Here is a 20,377-nt window from a genome sequence, read left to right as displayed (position 1 = left end):
TTAACACTGATGCTGCTTAAGTGCCGCAGAGGCTGTGTTACACCCATAAAAACTGTTTAATTGAAGATGGGAGTGTCTGCAATCCACAAACACCTTCATTAGTTTGGCTGGCAAAGTAGCAAATGTAAGAGATAACATTAAGAATTAGGATAAAAAGGAAGGAAAAGAACTACTTGAGAAGCGTTCTTTAGGCCACATGGCGTATGAAAGTCTTCAGAGAGTGGAACACTTAGATGCCACTGGATTTTTACCTCCCCAGGTCAGTAAGCCTGCTGCCCCATAACAACATACTCTACCCTAAAATTGTTAAGAAATGGAAGCTGTTCACAGCAGCACCTAGCAGTGTCTCCCAGCACATCTGAAAGCAGCTACTGAATGCCAACTCTGTCCTGCATCAACTGAGGCACAGATCTGTGTATCAGAATCAAAATTCAGATTTTAAAACCTGAAAACAAAGACACTAGATGACTACATGGTTTATCAGTGTAAAGTTAAGATTCCAAACTAAACCAATACAGATTTGGGAATTTAAAATAATTCAAAGCATATCCTTCAGAAAAGCAAGAAAAAGGTAATTTCTCGATTAGAATAAATCTCTCTCTTCTAAGCATTTTACACATAGATAAAAACACCCATTTGTATCAGACCACTAGTGTCACACTGCTATCAAGATTTACACAATACTTGCACAACGTTTCACAGCAGTGGAGCTGCAGACAAGGCACAGTTGTTTAAATCCACGTTCTAAGGGGAGCATTCACAAGCTCTCCGTGGTTGGTATCCTTAACACTTAGTTCCGAACAATTGCTTTTTCCAATAAATTGTAGTTTGGGGATGGCAAATAGTTGTGATTTTAACCTACTGATACTTATCAGCATTTTATATGATTGCTTTACTATAAAAATCATAAGTTTTACTCAAATACTCCTATTAGAAAAGCACTACTAAAAACAGAAAGAAAATTATTTAGTCTAGAATAAGTTTATTATGACTTTACTGAACATTGTCCTCTGATGTCTCAGCTGTTTTGTTTTGACTTATTGTTTGTTTAATACCAGCCATGCTAGCCTCTAATCTCCGTACGAGGCCCACGATCCCCTGCTTGGCTGTACAAAACCTGCCTGCCCTGCCGAGACAGGAGTAACAACACCTCGGAAGCCCTGGACCTTCGCCCGTGGGACACGTCAGACCCGAGATAAGGGCAGTGGCAGCGCAGCTCGGCAGCGTCACGGAGCCACGCTACAGCAGCTCGTAAAAACGGCGGCTCCGATAAAGCAGACAAACACGGCGATGACCGCCCTGTGCTGTCATCGGTGCTGGGCGCTCCACGCCGCTCAGAGGCTTCACACAACAAACCTCTAAAAACAAAAACGCAAACAAAGCGAGCCCAGGCACCGCGCCGGCCGCCCGGGGGGCTCCCCGAGGGGAGGATGGCTGCGCCCCCCCGTCCCCGTCCCCGCCCGCCCCCTCTTACCGCCCACTTCCTCGGCGCCCTCCAGCAGGATGTCCTTGGTGAAGCTGGAGAGCTGCCCGGTGAGCGAGGACAGGCTGCCGCCCACCTGCCCCAGCGACTGGCCCAGCCCCGAGCCCAGCCCGCCCAGCCACGACGCCATGGCCGGGCCCGCTCCCGGCCTCCTCCCTCAGCAGCGCCGCGGCCCCGCAGCCGCCTGGCCGGCCGGCAAGGGAGATGGCCGCCCGCTGCCCCGGGGGGCCGAGGCTCCCTCAGCGCAGCGCTGCCGCCCACCCCCCCCTCGCCTCAGCGGCTCCTCCCGGCCGCCGCCGGCGCTGCCACCTCGACGGCCGCCATCACGGCTCCGCCCCCGGCACCAGCGGGGCGGCCGCAGGCGGGCACAGCGCCCCCGGGCGGCCCGGCGGGGCCCTGTGAGGGACGGGGCCTGCAGGGCGGGCTGCTGTAACCCCAACCCTGACGGGTGTATAAAGTGCAGCTTTTTTAGTTCAATGTTTACCACCTTTGTATTTATCCATACTCACAATCATCTAGTAGTCATCCACTTGAGATCTATTTCTATCTACAATAAAACATATGCGGAATTAGAGTACCTAATTAGTGTACCTTCTATACAAAATTCGGGAAGGTATTAGTACTGTATTACAGTATAAAACATAAACACATAACTAAATTGGTTTTGCTAATTTAAAAAATTGCTTTTAATAGAGAATTAATTCTCCCCTATTAAGAGAAATGCCAAAAGGAGAGAGCCCAACACCCAAGCCAGCATCTCCTGCACTTTGCAGTGCCTAGAACATCCTTTAACATAGTTCATCGTAAAATAAAAAGTCTGTATGACATAGACAACCCTTCTTTTCCAATCGTCTGTGGTTAATTCCTTTTCAGAGAAAACTTTTAACACGTTTTAAATAAGATGAAGGATGTAATCCAAACTTAAAAATATTTATAGATGATATAAACACCTCCTGTCACCCTTCATTTTATAAAGCTAAAGAGGGAAAGAAGTCAACAAAATAGCACGGAGTAATTTGTTTGTTAGTTTTTTCCCCCACTTCTTAAAATTATGACTCGGAGGTGTTATGTGCATTAATCTTGAAATAACAAATGAAAAAGAATCAGTGATGAGTTATTAGCAGGAGAAAACTAGCCAACTGCTAACATATAAACATATATACTGATCCAAAGCCCACTGATACCAAATTTGAGATTTTAATGTTTAATGCTTCTGCACCCCATATATGCAAATAGTGAGGTCAAGAGAGAAACATTACGCTGTATTTATTTTTAAAAAGTCAAATACAACCTTACTTTTGTATCTATTTAAACAGAATTTTCAAACTATTTAACTGCACTACCATTTTCCATTCAAAACAATGACAAAGCATTTAAGCTTTCTGTTTTAAAATGTTCTTAGTATCATATGCTTTATATAAAAAAAAAAAAAGAAAAAAAAAAAGAAAAAATATACAGAAATCTAATGCCAAAAGCATGATACTGAGAGTCTCAAGATGAAAAATCTACTACTGAAAATGAATTCTAACATACAACTGTCAGGCGTGAGAGGAACAAAATTATTCCCTTAGGAAATCCTAATTCCATACTGTTCTGTACATAACGAGGTTTCATCTAGCAAAAGATAGAATTTTATCAACATTTGCATAAAGACTATCAAAACTTCCCTCCTTTCTTGCCCAGTACCATTTAAAGAATTACACCTCTTGTAATGTAAAATCGTTTTATAAGTTCCCCCCTTCTGAACTTGCAGTGGCTGTGCTAGGGGGGAAAAAAACAAAGTGCAACACTTATTTATTTTTCTTAAAGTAAATAATGTAAAAGCATTTTGATTTTGTGAAAGCAGGTGAAAAGACAGGTGGACTTTAACATATCCTGAATAACTAGAACTGGACAAGGAGAAGTATATTAAATACTGAAGCATTTCCTCAATTCCCCAAATGCAAGTAAGGCAAAAAGTGTGTATGCAGGTTAAAAAATGAAGTTTATTGTGAAACACTTTGCTTTCAAGATAAGAAGTTGGATTCAAGAGAACTACTCATTTGAATATAAAGAATTAAATATTTGGACTGTTTATACAGTTTAAATATATTAATATGAAGACCATCAATATGGTTTTAACTCAAAGAACTGATCATGTGCATGTGGTGAGAATAGATTATCTCTTGGAGTTTATTTTTTTTTTTTAATAATGTTTTATGAGTAACTATGAAGATTTCCTAGAAGTTAAGCTTATTTAATATAGCACAGTACTGGCTTGTAACATAAACAACCATTTTATGCCTAGGCCCCTAAAAAAAGTTTGTACTTTTCTTGGCTTCTTTTTTGGAATCTTTTAAAGCCAACTTTAAAGCACGTGGTGATAATAATTGTGCAACAATAATATTTACAAATACGAGTTCTGGTGCTAATTCCTTTCCCCATAACATTTCTCACTAAGACCCCTGTTTGTACATTTTCAGCAGCATGTTTGAAATAGTTCCTTTGAAATAGTTCCTAAATACTTGAAAAATCTCAAGACTTCTCCAAATAAGTGCAACACTTTTTAATTTAAAAAAAAAAAAAAAAGAGCCCTATCAGCTTTGTAATAAAAAAAAAAAAAGCAGCTTGTAAATAACAATACTTGTCTGAGATAGGGAAATAATACTGCTTGTTTATGCAGAAGTTATTTTAAGCACAGTCCACCACCCACCATTTTATAAATCCATAATAAATGAAGTAGTCCGATATTAAAACACAGAGACGTAACTTTGTGTTGGTAGTACTCCAGTTGAGAAATCTATACATGCCTTGCAGTGTGAAGCCTACACAGTAATGAAGCATGAAAAAATATCAGAAGCACATGCTAGCTGAACATTACATTTAAACTTGCTACTTTTGTTTTCTTGGAGATGTTCAAATGGCACAGAGCCCAAACGTAGGAGGAGAGTAAGCCAGCAGTATATCAGATTAGTTCCAAGCCCAGAAAAAAGTGACAATTTATATAGTTCACATATATATAATACCATGCCTAACAAGAACTGTATTCAGGCATGACTGTATTAAAATGCTTTTTCGTGTTGCCTTCATTGCAAAACCACAAAAGCAGTTTACAGAATTATGGAACTAATTGTGGAAGGTATCTGGCAAGTACCACTCATTCCCCCTTACACCTTTGACTTCTACAGGCAGAAAACCACAAATTATGTTGGATGGACTGTGAGGAAAACAGTAAACATCTGTTTGATGAAGTATGAATTTCCCTTGAATATCATATCACAATTACCAAATTTTTTTTGTTTTTGTTTTTTTACAGTAAGACTTTGGCCTAAAGCTACAACATGGGGAGAAACAATCTTTCAGCTTCAATAGGAATAGGTTCTAAATTAGTAAATATTGTATTTATGAACATAGTTTGGACATATTGAGACATATTTATCATTAATAGAATGAACACCATGAAAGTGAGATCAGATTTTTTTCTTTTTTTTTTTTTATTGACAGCTTCTTGGCAGGTCCACACAACTTGAACTTTAGATCTGGGTCATAAAACATGCTCTGTCAAGAATTAGCATTAGTCTTCTCCTTTGGTGCAATTAACACACAGCTTAAATTATTACCTCTTAACTGCATGACTAGGCAGCTGTGCCAACTTTACCAAACTTGACATTCCTCTGAACATCAGACCACTGTTTGTACAGTGATGCTGTTTCTCCACAGAAAGGAATATGGCTAGCCCTGTAATCTGACTCACAGATTTGTGCTTTTCAGGCACTGTTACTTTATATTCCTCATATATTAGAACACTTAGGTGAAGGAACTTACAAAGTAACATGAAAGTTCAAATCCAAACCTCCATGCTTTAGTGATTACAAAAACATGTAGTTGTCACAGGTTACAGTTAATACAATTCAAGGGGCCTAGAGTATCATTATTATTATTTTTTTTTTTTAATATGACTGCTATACCATATAGCTACAGAAATATTTATGATATTCTTACAACAGAGGATAAAAGGCTCAAGTTCCAAGAACTGGTATCAAGTACGTCTTAAGCTTTGCCAGCATACACCTACTTATTAAATGGAGAGTCTTATTTCAGAATCAGTTTATGGCACAACAAAGGAAGGAAAGGTAAAGCTGTGGATAATTTGCAAACAAGCAAAGAAATAATTCAGTGCTTTACAGACTCCTTTTCTGTTTTCAGTTTCATATAAATTTCAATCAAATCTACATTCTGAAAAATATAGCATTTCAAAATGGCATTTGCATACATGTAACATTTTAAAGCCATTACTTGGCTGTATTACTTTAATACATTACAAAGATTGATTACGTGCATGACAAGATTCCTTAAAAAGCAAAACTTTAAACCAACTTTAAAAAAGTACTGCTGTCTCATGTCAAAAGCCACATCTTACACATACCAGTGGTTATGGTGACATTATGGTTGGAAATTTAGCATACAGAAAACAGAATTCTGCCCATTCATGTTTAATATTCTAACCTATCAAGAAACCATTGCTGTAAACAAAACTTTACCGAGAGGTAAGAGCCCTTTCATGTACAGTACTACTTGATGCTGAATGTAAATTTCCATCTAACTACCATTCAGTTCATACTAACTTTGTTACTATTGTGTAATGATATAACAGAGTATTTTGATAAAGAATTTGGGGTTTACCTTCGAAAGATTATTCTTAAAATGCCTGTGCTAACTGTTAATGCATTAAGTGGTATACAGATTACATACTGTACCTACAACACTTCCATATAATTTATACGTAAACAGAATTTGTATTTCAAGCACCATTTAGGAAAACGAAACTTATCTGAATTGTTGCACTAAGTTGAAAGTCAAGTTTGGTCACCCTATTACACACTCACCCTGGGTATCAAAGCAGATGTGTTACAACCAGTAGAATAAACTATCCCCCATCCTTTGCTCCCCAGTTTCTCAGCATCAGAAACAGCATGATAAAAAATTTTAAGGTGCATGAATAAAGGCCATTCCTGAAAAAGCTGCAACATTCTGACAGACACTCGAGAAATATTTTGGAAAGAACACCCACACAGACATAAATATTCATTCTTAAAAGAGCTACTTGCACAGAGGTCACTTCAGACTGCAGGAACGCACGTTGGATGTGTGGCACTAGTTTTATGGCACCCAAATGTTCCCCATCTCCCTTCTCCTAGACTCAGTTAACAGCTCTTTTATACTGAAAGGCCAGAAGAAAGGGTTGAGCTCAGAGAGGAAAAACTCCAGGAGAGGTAAAAGAGAAAACCTGTTTAACCCATTATGATATTTTTACAGCAAAAAGTGGCATAAACAGAAGGAGCAGAAGAAAAACTAACTAAGCTACTTAAAAAAAGTAATGGCAATGTATCTGCCAAAAAGACAAAATGGCAAAGCAAAAAGCCTACTTTAAACATGGATCTGAAACCTACAGTTGGAAGTGAAAGGAAAACCACAAAGTGTTAGAAGCTCACAAGTCACTGAACATTCAGAAGTAACATTATAATCTACAATACACTGGAGATTTTCTGTTGAATTGCCAAGCATGGATTTATGGATTCAGGTTTCTCCTGCAGAATGGGTCATTTCAAAAGTGGACAGCAGGACCAAAAAGTTGACAAGTTTATGACTCATTCTGAATGACAAGTTATCTAAGATAAACATTTTTTTCCCCATCTCAATTGTTTTCTTATAATTACTAATTTATGAACACAGTTTATTATCTATTTTAGTATTGGTACTGAAGGACATCAGCTGACATTTTGTCCCCTTTTCTGTTCTCTAGATAACTCTTCAAAACAATTTAAATTTGCTTTTTAAATGCAAGTTCCAACTGCTACATATCTACTGTCAGCCACACGAGTAGTTTAAGTAATTTTAACAAGCTACTCTTGTCAACAGATATTCTGTAGCAGGAGTGCTACGGTTTCCTAAATTAGTGCAAACTTTTTGATATTTGCGGATTCCCTCTAAATTCTGAGCTCCAGCCTCCTTTCATTCCTGCTTCCAAAACTCTGAAATGAACCCTGCTCGTGCAACATCCACACAGTAAGATTATAATGAAGACTTAGTGTTTTGACAATAGACGACGGGAAAATTGTGATGTCATTTTTTCTCTTCAGTATTCAAGTGGTTTCTAACAGATTCCAGAGACATGTTCATGGCTGCTTGAAGCATGTCTTCTTCACTCATATCACCTCCTAAAGAAAACAAATGCATATGAATTGTAAGAAATGCACACAGACAGTTCTCAACTGCAGTTAGATGATTTTTTGTTCCTTCTGTTCATACCTACTGTTTCCGCTCACCCTCTAGAAATTGTGGTGGTTTTTTTTTTTTTTTAATTTTCTTTCTAAAAACTATTTAATTAAAACTATAATCGAACATTTTACACTTAGGTTTCCATGCACAGTAGTTAGAATCGAATCACGCACACAAATTTTGGATCACCAGTACTTAATAGCGACAAAGCTTACATACAGATCCCACCACAGATTACAGTTTCTTGAGTTATGCCCCAGCCAAACTAAGCAACAACAAGCAAAGCCAGAACTCATTGTCTGATAATTCACTCTGAAACAGGATATTGACATTCACAGCAGAGTAGGCTTTTCAAAGAAAGTGATCCTTTCCTTTACCACCAAAAAAGAGTAACAGCTGCGATGCGTAGTCTGAACAGCTGCTGGGGTGAGAAAGCAGGCAGAGGCAGGCAAGGAAAATTAGGAAGCAGTGCATAACACAGAGGTGAAAAATAACTTATAAAAATTTCAGAGTTGAAAATACATTTAAAAAACAATACCAGGGTCGGCTTCCAGATTGCTTGAGCTTATAGCTGGCTTATCTTCTATGTTCAAGGTCTGATCTTGCTGCGGCAGCTGTTGTTGCTGCCTGAAATAATTATAAATTTTAAGAAAAAGTTAATATCAGACTTGACAGTATGAATCCTGAATCCTACATCTCATTGTAAGGAAGGCCAAGAATGAGAAGCATAAGTAGTATAAGCTGCTGTTTGGTTGGATAACACACCCATACTTAAAATCTCTTAAATTGTTTCCCCCTGCTAGCCTTCAGGCTTCTGTTCTCGCAACATTATATTCTAAACTGCACTTTTACCAGAATTTGTGCTTTATCCTCTCATGCAAAATCTAACTTCTCTTATCCATAGCATTTCTCCCTGGTCTTAATTTCCTTCATCACCAGGAAATAGAGACAAGGAAAAGCTATAACAATACCACAATAATGTATTAAGAACACAAAAGCGAAGCACCATCTAGATGACTTCTATGTGACACTCATTAGAGACATCACTACCAGAAGTAGTCTTAGAGCAAGAATATTTTTCTTCAAGAAAATGACTACAAAAGTTATCTACAGGATTTCATGTGGAAATACTGTAATGCATTTATTTGCTTCCCTTCTCAAGATTGATATTGCACTCCTAATAGTTGCTCTATTTACAGGTTTAATTTCTTTATAGGAATCGTCTTGGAAGAGCAAAATTCTGGTATGCTATGAAAGCCTGTTAAGAGACAAAAGTTAAGCTGGACCTCAGTCAGAAACCCACCCACAGCCCAAAAGCACTGAACAATAAGACATTTACTTCCCAAATGCAGTTTTAGTTTTCTATCAGCTACTTTACTTTTCAAAATATGCTTGTCTTCTCCTTCGCAGTTCTTCTGAAGAAAGGGAGTCTGTCTGACTGGTGTGTGGTAACTGAGGAACATTTGTTGATAACGAGTTCAAGCACTCACTTCGACGACAACCTAAAATCAGAACAAGACATATCCTATCAGTTACAGCAAAATGAAGTTTGCAAAAAGCATACCTTAAAAAAAAAGCCCCCTCCCCCCAAAAAAAGAAAAACCACATGCCCCACCCTCCTCAAAGTGACTTGTTAGTGAAATAAGCACCTAAGCTAACTTCACTGCCATACTCTCTCCTTAGGACTGTCTTCCTTTAATCCTACCACCCTTTGCCAATTTGTTCTTGCCTCCTAATGATCAATGCTAACATGAAAGTTGCAACTTTTCAAAAAGCAGGAAGCAAGATGCTACAAGAAAGCCTGGATTATCCTTCCAGGCCTCAAAGCCAGTCTATTCAGAGAGCCTGAAGCATATTGAAAGAGTGGCTGAAAGTGATTCCAGTAGCTGCTAGAGCATAAGCAACATGAACGCTAAGCCAAATTTAAATGAGCACTGCACCTTGCATGCTGAGTTGAATGGCTCTACGAAGATCAGCTTCTTCATCTTCCATATCAATTTCCTGCCTACTTAGAGCCAGGGCTCTTTGAAAATTCTCCTCATCTTCGTCTAACATGCTTGTTCCATCAAAAGGATGGTTAACTTCTATTGCTTGGTCCACATCACTTCTGGGTAGCCTGTCAAGTCAATACATTTAAGGCATTCAGATAGTAATCATACTTTGATATTTAAAGTAAATATTTTGTGCTGATTTAGCTACTTATTTTTAAACTTTGGCAAAAAAATCTATTGTGCTAATATATTATACAAATATTTTCTCAGTTCTATACAAAACAGGAAAAATTGCAATCATAGCCTTCAGCTGTAAAATGAAAATACTGAAACCCTGAACCTATGTGCATATGTTGATGAGAATCTGCTTAATAGGAAAAAGTTCAGAAGTAGTAGTGCTATAAAAGCCAGTAATATTTTTATTTGAACCCACTGCTAGTAAGATAGCTACACCAGCAGATAATAGTGCACGTGGTCTCTTCCTAAGGAATCTTTAATGACTACACTACAGTCAAAGATCCTCTGTAGGCTATACATACTTTTCACATAACTGCCAAGTAGTTTACTGTTTTTATTCCATCAATTCACAACACTATAAATTACCCCTATGAAGTGGAAGAAATAATAATGAACTCATTCCTTTGAAGACAGCCTTATCGTTTTTTTTTGGAAATCAGTATGCAATTTATTCACAATGAAAATGGGATAAAATTATTTTAAGTAGTACATAACGTGCTCCTGAGGTTTTACATTAGCAGTATTTATCACAACAGAGTAGCACACCACAACATTTACAAATTTTACAAATTATTCCTGACGGGAATGTTGTATTATTATTTATATGATGTGGAATGTATTTATGGGAATATTGTCCTTTTCTACTAATGATAGAATACAATCTTAATTGCAGATCAATTACCATTAACGATAGTTTGGTAAGGTTGGCTAACCTATTCTACTATAGTGGGAAAAATCATAATCATCACAGAAACGTATGAACTGGAAGGGACCTTAAAGATCATCTAGTTCCAACCCCCTGCCATGGGCAGGGACATCTTCCACTAGGTCAGGCTGCTCAAAGCCCCATCCAACCTGGCTTTGGACATCCAAGGACCAGTCACATACAACTTCTAAGGGTAATCTGCTCTTATCTATTCGTATCACCTGCAGAAGCATTTTGGTTTTAGCCTCTTTTTACATGGGAGAGTTCATGACAATCACTGCTATCTTCTAGAAGACTTCTAGACTGTGTAACAAAGGAAAAAAAAAAAAGAAAACAAATTATGGTATTTATTGCACACTTAAAAATGCACTATTAGTTACTCCACTAATTTGGTTTCATAGTGTGCAATAGCAGAAAACATTGAACTAAAGGTACTTCTAATTACATCTTAAGAGGGTTGTCTCCATGTAGACATTTATCATAGAAACAAATCACACTGCACATTATTAAAATGAAATCTGTTTACCTTACCTCTGTTCTCTTGACTGTGCTGTCTCTTCCCCAATTAGTTTTGGTCTCTGCACCTGCTGTACCCGAATCATCTGCAAGAGCTGATCAGCCTCACAGTCTGGCAGGTCACCTTTTACTACAAATATGGAATAACCTGAAAAAAATAAATTGTAAGTCTACAGCATTAAGGTGTACAAGTACTCTAAAATGCACATTTATACGGAATACAATGTGCAATTTATTAAAAATGTAAGGCTCTACCTTTCATTATAAGGACTTGGGTTATTGCACTATTTCAGTAACAAAACTAAGAGTAGTTAACTGAACTCATTAATTTCTAATAAATAACAATTATTACCTACTTTTAATTAGTGAAATGTAACATCTGCAAGTTACTATTACCTTCTTGTTGTAATTGAGCCAAGAAAAGTGCAAGATATGTATCTGATATTAGTTCTGGACCCATCAAGAGAGAGTTCAAGTTAAACCACTGTAATTAAGAAAAAAAGGTTTGAGAGAACAAATTAGTATAAAGATTACTCTGTAATCCATTTCTGTACAATGTGGTCATTTTCTATGATGGAATATCCAACTCAGTCTAGTAAAATAAATCAAATTAAAAAATCTTTTGAAGCACAATACCTATACTGCTAGAAGTCTCCCTTCAAATACTCTTCAGCTAACAGGAGATCTGTAGCATGGAAATTATTGCATGTTCTCTCCCATTACTCAACACTAGTACCAGGGAACACATCAAAACAAAAATCTAAATATAACAGTAGAGGAATCATAAATCAGACAAATCTTAAATACTCCATAATCCTAGTTTTAAAACTGTTAAGAGATTGATGAAGGAAGAAATTTTTCATAAATTAATACTCTAACTTAATGCATTAGTAGGTACAGGAAGCAAACTGAACTCTTTCCGTTACATTAACTAAACATGATGTCTTTGAAAACTATGGTTTACACTTGGATAATTTTTAAATTTAAAAATTAAGTGAACTCAAACATAATACATGAATAATATAACAATATTACAGTAGTGGACACCAAAAATATACACAGGTATTTCCAGTTCCCTGCAGACAATTAGTTGGTAATAACACTTCCACTAGGGACAAATATATTCAATAGGTATGGTAAAATATTCTATCTTTAAAATCCCATATATATTACTATCAATTTGAAGAACTTTTTTATACCACACCCATTCAATATTATTCAACTTGAACCAGAGAGCACCATTTCAGACAGCAGAAGAATTCTATCTCCATTCTCAAAAAAAAAGGCATTTGTCTACCTAAACTTCTATATATGCGCTCATACATTTGCAGTCAGGCCCATACTGTAAGTCACCTCTGTTCCAGGTGAGTATCTACCCTTCTGTCATCGAATCACTTGACTTCTCAGTCAAAAAGCCCCCTTCCCACTGGAGAAAGGTGAAAAAAAAAACACATCACCAGTGTAGGAGTGGGGAAAGGATTGAAAGGTTATGTAAACATATGACAGACAGATTACTGACAAACTCTTAACAGAGTATGGAGGAGAATGGTCTAGTGAACTAATTTTGGTTTTACTACAACAGAAAAGAAGTAGGTCAAAGCCCTAAGTCTATCTTTTCTGTCTCTCCTTTCTCATCACTCTAGATAACAGAACCTAGTGTAGCTCATTGCTTTGTGTAGCTACAAGCCGCACGTACAAGCAAAATACACCCCTCCTCCAACTCAAGAACTTTTAAGCTAGAATGGTATCAAAAATGTTCCAGCTGATGTGGTTGTATTTATACCAGGGAGCACCATAGCTTTGAGGGACCACTCAGCCTTTTCAATTTCAAATACACAAGAAATGCCTTTAAACAATATCAGCTATACTTTACAACTAAACCAGAACAGTAGTTTGCTTACTCACAGGAATAATTGCATTTCTTTTAAACTGGATGACAACATATGTAGCCAGCACTTAGAAAACCGAATTGGCAAAGTGACTCCCACCCACTATGTTAGAATTTAAGAGCTTACTTCACAAACAGCTTATGACAAAAACAACAAAACCTACCATACCAAACCTACTAATTTATGTTGTGCAGAAGCTTATCCAAAAGCTTAACTGGCTACTGGAAGAACGACTGTACTGGTGTTACAAGAGACCTGCACATGACTTGAGTTATGACGTATGTACCATGCAGGAGTTTGGCCACCCCTTGTCTTTAATAGTTATTTCCTGCTTATCATACTACTGCTTCAGATAGTTTTCAAAAACAGTGAAAAGCTATGATTCTATTTTCCCCAACCTTATCCTTTGGATACCCTTAAATACTAAGGATTATAAATATTCATGAATACAGCAGAACTTTGAACTTTTACTTCCATCTATTGTCCATTTAAACACACAGGCTACTGGCAACTCATTTTTACAATGTCAATAATGCAGTCCATTAAATAAACTTGCATTTTATAGGAATCCTAATCTTTAGGAAAGACTTCCCCCTCTTCCATACAAACATTTTTCTGCTATTCTTCATGCAGAAAAGCAAGAAAAGAACTTGAGAGGTCACATAGACTCTGCCTCAGCAGCAACTTCCTATAGGACAGGTTCAATGGGGAATAGATCCTAGGATCTTTCCCTAGGCTAACATTCATGAAAAGCTGCCTGGCATATTTGTGATATAACAAACAATTACTAAAGTCATTTTTTTATTACTACTATTAAAGCAAACTGCAGCAAAAACCTGCAAAAGGCCAACACATGGTCTATTTGCAACCGTTTTTTCCACCCCCACTCTGAAGTCAATTTTTAAATAAAAAAAAAGACAGTGTCACCTGTTTTCCTAACTTTCGAACTGTAAACCAGTGTTCCTTATAATTACAAATAAATGATTTTTCATTTCTGTAAAAAGAAAAACAAAAGGTATAGATAAAATTAAATAATACTGGAGTGCATATTAATGTTTAAGTTTTTTGCTACCACTAATTTTAACTTGCATAATAAAATTTCAGTAATACAACTGCTGACGATACAGAATACTCATACTGCTTTTGTAACTTACAATACTTAGAAAGTTGTCCTTTTTATCGCATCCATATTACTGAAATCTCATACCCGTGATGCCACAGATACTAAGATGTCATAAAGGCACACAGGTGAGGTGCTAATACACACCACCGAAAGAAAAAAAATATAAAAGGCAGAGTATAAAAAAAAATAAACATCAGGATGCAACAGAGCTTGAAACAGTGACTTTAAAGACACAGAACTATATCACTGATTGTCAGTATTTTTCCATAAAATGAAAGCAGGGTGCTAAAAACAATAATAAAAGAGTCTTACATAGGATCGATCCCAAGCCTCTGATACTCTGGGCTGTTGAAGAGGATTAGTTCTAAACCCCAAACTTTCAAGGCATTGCTTATGACCTGTCAAAAAACAACACTTCTTAATGAGTTAAACCAATCAAATCTAATTTGAGCAACTGCAAACATTTTAGCCACTATCAACACTTGTATTTTTCCTCAAAGTTTTGATTTCAAAACATTGCTGGGAAAACCAGGAATCACATTATTCAAAATGCAACTGTCACGAATTTACATGCTAATATAACACGCCTACCATAGAGGGAGTAACAAAGCTATGATTTAACTAAGACATGTTAATAAACTTACTCCCCCAGTCAAAGCTGTAATTTCAACTCCCACAAACACTAATATCATCATCTCTTTGCTCTCAATGGACTGCTCTGCCCTCCCTCTCTGCTCAGTGCAACGTCATCTTTCTCCACAGTAATAATTTGAAATTTGCGTCACTGGAAGGTCACAGCACCAACTCAGGCTCATTACCACAGGGTTACTGCTAGTGTTTTTAGGTTGACTATCCCAATTCATTTTAAAGAGCTGTCTATCAAAGCTTTCTGATCAATCTGAAGACTTTAAACTTTCTTTTTACTATATGGGAAATGAACAGAAATATAACAAAATCCTGGGCACTGGTATAGCTTATAAGCTTTTCCCATATCTTAAGACATCAAAATTGGTATTTCCTTAATATTTTAGATTATTTCAAAGTCATTTTGAAAGGTAATCAGCAGATTTGAAAATAAAAATTAACTGAACTCTTTTACAAGAGCTCTTTAAGGCTACTTGTGGTAATGCTGTAAGAAATTTTAAATCAACAATTAACCTTCCTTTCAGTCAGCCAGTTACATAGCAAGTGAGCAAAGCAATGAGAGGATAAAAAAAGGTAGAATATATGGGAGTGTTTTTTCCAGCATCAGTACTGCAGTAACACAATCAAGAATACAAGAAATGCTAAACTGTTCATCATTTTTCACAGAGTAGAAATACAGTCCTGCCCTACATCAGACAATAAGACAGAGGCTCTGCTCTCAGGGGATTCTGGAACACTGACAAGCACCTCTCAAAGCTATTGAGACAGCCAAAGGTGCAAAACTTAGCTAACAGCTTAATTCCAGAAACAAGCCCCAGTTTAGTGTTCAACACCTTTTTTGGTGTTCTGGTTTAAGTATTTCCTATTACTTACTTGTCCATTACACTCCTTAAAACAAAACATAAAACTTCATTTCTACTTTGGCTGTAGAGCGCTCTAAAAATAGAAATGGAGGTACTTTAGCTTCTTCCAATCTGCAGATCACTGCGATAACCCTGTAACCACCGTCATGTGCAAAATCACATATATTGCATATGAAGAAAAAAATCATGCAATATAGAACAACACTTACTTGAATTGAGAAGAATCCACTGTCATCCATATTTACAGAAGGCTGCTGCTCAGCGTGAGATTGGGAGGGAGAAAAGAGAAATGTGGTGTAAGAATAAAAGGTCAGAAAGAATTCAACTTCAAGAATAAATAACTGCAAATACGTAAACTAATTATTTCCTACTCAGTAAGACTGATTACAATACCCAAACATAATTATTAATTAAAACCTCAAACATTTAAATTAGAAATGCTTAGTGCTTAAAGGACAGACAGGCATGGAAAATCATTCCCCTCCCTGCCACTAGTTTACAAAACCATAAGACAAAATTCTTGTCCTTGCCATGCCTGACCTTCCTACCTGTAAGATGATGATAATATAGCTCCCCCTCCCCCCCCTTTTTTTAAAAGGATTACTGTGAAGCTATACTAGTAACATTTAAAAATGACAAATCTGAAATACTTGAATGGAAATATCTATAAACTTAAGAAACATTAGCAAAAGAAACGAACCTTCTATAACCACAAAAAATAGCAAGCCTGTGCTACACAATATTAGATGTCAGGCAAATGTCAAACCTCAACTTACAAAAATTTTACCTGTAAAAATGTTCGATATTCTTCACTAGACACTCCTCCCTCTGCCATTCTCATTCTCTCTTCCTCATCCAACTGCTGCGCAATGGAAGATAACTCAACAGGGCTAAAATACTCTCCTTGTAGCAAATTATTCAGGCAGTGCTGAGCACACAATGAGCCTTCTTGCTAACATTGGAAAAGAAAGAAACACCAAAGCAATGACAAAAACATGTTAATGTTTTGCTCTGAAAAAAACAAACAAATAAACATTCAATTTAATTCTGGCAAACTTTTCCTCCACTCCCCCCCCCCCCCCATCACGTTTTCTTAAGATGTATTATAGTGCAACCTGTAGAATACAACCCCAATCCCCACCCCACACATATACAACAGGGTAAACCCACTACTGTATTTACTTCAAATTTATTTTCTTCTAGGAAAAGTGTTTTGGAAAACACTTTTAAAACACTTTTATAAAATTGCCTATGGCCTGACCAAATCACACAAGTACTTTTCAACCAGCAGGATAATGGATTCTGCCCTCTTCTAAACCATCACCATATGAAAAGAGGAAGCTTTTTTGTTCCTCCTCTCTAATTCCCAGTAACAAATATTCTCAGCAACAGAAACTCTTGCTCTTTGTTAAACTTTCCTGTGCACCAGGTGCAGCTATCAGCAATCTGCTCTCCACATGTGGTTAAAGAAACTCAGACCATTAAGACTTCAAAGAGATTAAAAAGTATACATCTACAGAATTTGTTTCCTTCCTTTCAGGTTACTCATTCAGTTCAGGTTGCAACTAACTCCTTTATTGCTCTGAAAGTGATAAGGTGCTGGAAGGGTAGGAAATCTCATTTTCCACATGAAATTTACGAAGAGAAACTAGGTAAGAGAAACTAGTACATACCTACTGGCTGTAAAATCTTGCTGACAATGATGAGACAGCAAGAAAAAAAAATGAATTTAGCACATTCAACACTGAAAATATTTTTTGGATAAACTATTTAAACACAAAACACTTTAGATACTTTGTTACACATCCAGCATACTGGAGATTGCAAAAATACAGAATTTTTAGACTGTCAACCCAAGTTAAAAATAAATAAGTTATCAACAGTCATCATTTTGTTGCACAGATTAAAACCAAATCTGAATGACTGCATGTTAGGCTCTACCATTTCATATGTGCAGATAAAATACTGTCTTGTTAAGAGAGAAATTATGGTTTCCCATCAAAAGCAATCTTTCTCTAAGAAATAAACTGTGAGAGCAAGACAAGATTAACATCAGTTTTAAAACGCATCTTTACTCTTTTTCTTAATCAATGCTCAGTTTTATTTATATTAAGAACATGCATTAAAAAAAAAAAAAACACAACAACAAAAACAATTCACAGAATGAAAACCAGCCCCCCGCCCTGCCAAACCCAGAAACTAAGAAGACAAGAGCCTGCCTTGGAGGAATACTCTTTAAACAGCCACGAAAGCAACATACAAGTCACACGCATGAATCTCTCATGGTCTCCCTTACAGCAGGAACCTCAGAAGTTCCCTTTATTCCTGATTACAAAACCATCACTCAATCGATCAGTGAGTTAAAGCTGGAGCAGCTCTACGGCCAGGGTACAATGCAATTTAGAAGCGTCATCCTCTGCAGCTCTCCTCCAGCTCATCTTCTCCCCATAAGAAGTAACTCAAGACACAGAAGTTCCGGTCCTATTTGGACCACATCCCTGCTGCTGGCCATGTGATACAACTAAAGCTGGGGAACCTGCTCAAGAATCACAGGCTTCTTCACCAGAGCTGTACGAAATCATTAGAAAGAAATCAGTAATAGGATACCTTTGAAATGGAGTTTTATTGCAGGCTTAAAACACAGCGTCACTGAAAGGGCCTTGCTGTACTTGTACAGAAGAAGTTCTACCTTGAAACTAAACAATTTCTGTATATACAACCTGGATGAACTATAAGTGCAGAAGAGAAAACTAATCGTAGAGTTTCTAAGAGATGTTACTTTCATTATTTTTGCGCAGAGAATTCTGTATCCTTCCACAAACTGAAATCCTCCTGTTGAAACCTACCCTGATACAAACTGCTGTCCTGCTTTCAGCCTTTTCAACTATTTGAATGCTATCAAAGAAAGGGCCAACTTTTACACTGAGGACTCCTTAAATCCAGACTAATCCCACATTTTTGCAAATGCAACTTCCCTGTTACAAGTGCCACATTGCTTAGGTCTTTGTTTAGTTGAAGGTGTATCAATTTCCTTTATAAACACCATATTTGCTCATCCTTTTTTTTAAATTGAAATATTTTTAGTGTGCAAATTCAAGTGGTGTGTGTATGTGTATACATTCAGCATTTTAAGTGTTTTGACAGGACATGAAATTGTGTGCTTGATGGGAAAAAAAAATACCCCCTAAGAAACAAGGCAAAGGTTCTGGTAAGGCTTCCCTATAACAACAACAAATATACGTATTTGGGAGTCTAATTTAAAACAGGCACACGGGCACTTTAGGAACTGCATAACCAACTTACTAATAACCACTTACATTCCACATTCACGTGAGACAAAAACACCCAGAAAACCCACAACCAAACCCAGCAGCAGCTATAAATGACAACTAGTTTATAACTTGGAACCTAGCATGCTCCATCACTTTGATTTCAGCAGGTTTTAATTCCAAAACTACAAAGAAATTTTACTTGCAAGAACTTGAAGTTTCAGTTCCCATTTCCTCATGCAGCAGGCGAGGCAAGACAAAAGGAAGGTGCGCTTGTTTTTCAACTCGTTGTCAAACCTCGACTGGGACTCAAGGTCACTGTAGCACAGCATGTAACAGCTGAAATCCAACACTGAGCCCCTGAACAGCAGCTGTTTAACATGACAGTGCCTGGCTACCCAAACCCAGCCTGGAAGAACACTCTTCAGGTTCTGCTGATTTCAGGAAAGAAATTTTAGAAGTTGTGAAGCTGGCTTACTTTATTCATTAAGTAAGCCAACAAGTATCCGTGAGAACAGTATACAGAGATTAGTGCTTCCCTTAAGACAATGGAAGCGTGAATAAATTACATGAAAAACAGCTAAGTTTCACACTGAGGCACAGACAGCTGGCATTTAGGAACACTGCTCTTTCACGGTAGCTTCCAGAAGCGCGTCCGCCAAAACAGGAAGCTGCCTGGCACCCAGGAGCCCAGCAGTAGGATTTCCTTACCAGCGCTCCATTTCCTCGCTCATTACACAACCCAAACCGAGGCAGGTTCAGCCGAGAAGCAACCAAGAAACCCCAAACCGTCCTGCTCGTCTACACTGGAGCCTCTCTTCAAGGCACAGCGGCGTGCACCTGAGCGCACCCCAGGCCTGCTCCTGAAGCCCCCGAGATGTGCAGGGGGGCGAGGAGCCGCTGAGGGCCGGCCCTGGCGGCGGCTCCCTTCCCCACGGGGCACCGCGGAGGAGGAAGAGGAGAAGGAGGAGGAGGAGGAGAAGCCGCAGCTCCGCGCTGCCCTGCCGGGGGGACACCCTCAGCCCGCCCCAGGACTATGGGGGGGACCCGGAGGCAGCGCGGTGAGGCGAGGCCCGGCCGCCGCCCCACCCCGGCTCCTCAGGGAGGGCACCCCCGGCCCGGCCGGCTGCCCCCCGCCGTCGGAGCCCCCCCAGGCGCCCGCTCACCCGCTCGTGGAAGATCGCCTCCATGTTTACTGCCAACGGCCGCCGCCTCCCGTGCCCCCCGCAGCCAACCAAAGCTCGCCTCGCCGGGCGCCGCGCGGGCCCCCTGCCGGCCGGGAGGGGGGCGTGCGCTGATTAACGCCTGGTTAATTAACGCCTGGCTAATTAACGCCGGGCTCCCGGCCGAGGGACGCCCTCGGCTCTTCCTACTCAGTCAGGCCTGAGTGCTGCGCG

At 38.4% G+C, this 20,377-nt stretch overlaps 2 protein-coding genes across 4 annotated transcripts in view; both read right to left on the bottom strand.

Moving 5' to 3' along the window:
* Nucleotides 1-1,789, bottom strand: part of TRIP11 (thyroid hormone receptor interactor 11) — a 31,709-nt gene extending 29,920 nt beyond the window's left edge. Inside the window, exon 1 of one of the 2 annotated variants that reach the window (XM_082762163.1) lies at nucleotides 1,475-1,789. In XM_082762163.1, the coding sequence (XP_082618289.1) occupies nucleotides 1,475-1,613 (139 nt within the window). In that variant the 5' untranslated portion in view covers nucleotides 1,614-1,789. The remainder of the gene's footprint in view (nucleotides 1-1,474) is intronic. The other variant, XM_082762164.1, reaches the window with a different exon arrangement.
* Nucleotides 1,790-3,447: 1,658 nt separating this feature from the next.
* ATXN3 (ataxin 3) lies at nucleotides 3,448-20,367 on the bottom strand. 2 transcript variants are annotated; one of them, XM_082761901.1, is made up of 12 exons: nucleotides 19,692-20,090; nucleotides 19,183-19,411; nucleotides 16,499-16,663; nucleotides 15,921-15,965; nucleotides 14,516-14,601; nucleotides 14,008-14,074; nucleotides 11,588-11,675; nucleotides 11,207-11,339; nucleotides 9,682-9,857; nucleotides 9,120-9,243; nucleotides 8,280-8,368; nucleotides 3,448-7,680 (listed from the first exon to the last, which is right to left on the bottom strand). In XM_082761901.1, the coding sequence occupies exons 3-12, from the start codon at nucleotides 16,550-16,552 to the stop codon at nucleotides 7,586-7,588; spliced, it is 957 nt and encodes a 318-aa protein (XP_082618027.1). In that variant the 5' UTR covers nucleotides 16,553-16,663; nucleotides 19,183-19,411; nucleotides 19,692-20,090; the 3' UTR covers nucleotides 3,448-7,585. The 2 variants fall into 2 exon arrangements, with proteins under 2 accessions (XP_082618027.1, XP_082618026.1); XM_082761900.1 differs by lacking the exons at nucleotides 19,183-19,411; nucleotides 19,692-20,090 and adding an exon at nucleotides 20,147-20,367.
* Between the last annotated feature and the right edge of the window lie 10 nt (nucleotides 20,368-20,377).

Source organism: Aythya marila (assembly GCF_965140915.1).
Source record: "Aythya marila genome assembly, chromosome: 5".
NCBI lineage: Eukaryota > Metazoa > Chordata > Aves > Anseriformes > Anatidae > Aythya > Aythya marila.
Note: the sequence above shows the minus strand (reverse complement) of the source record. Positions and strands in the feature narration are given on the sequence as shown.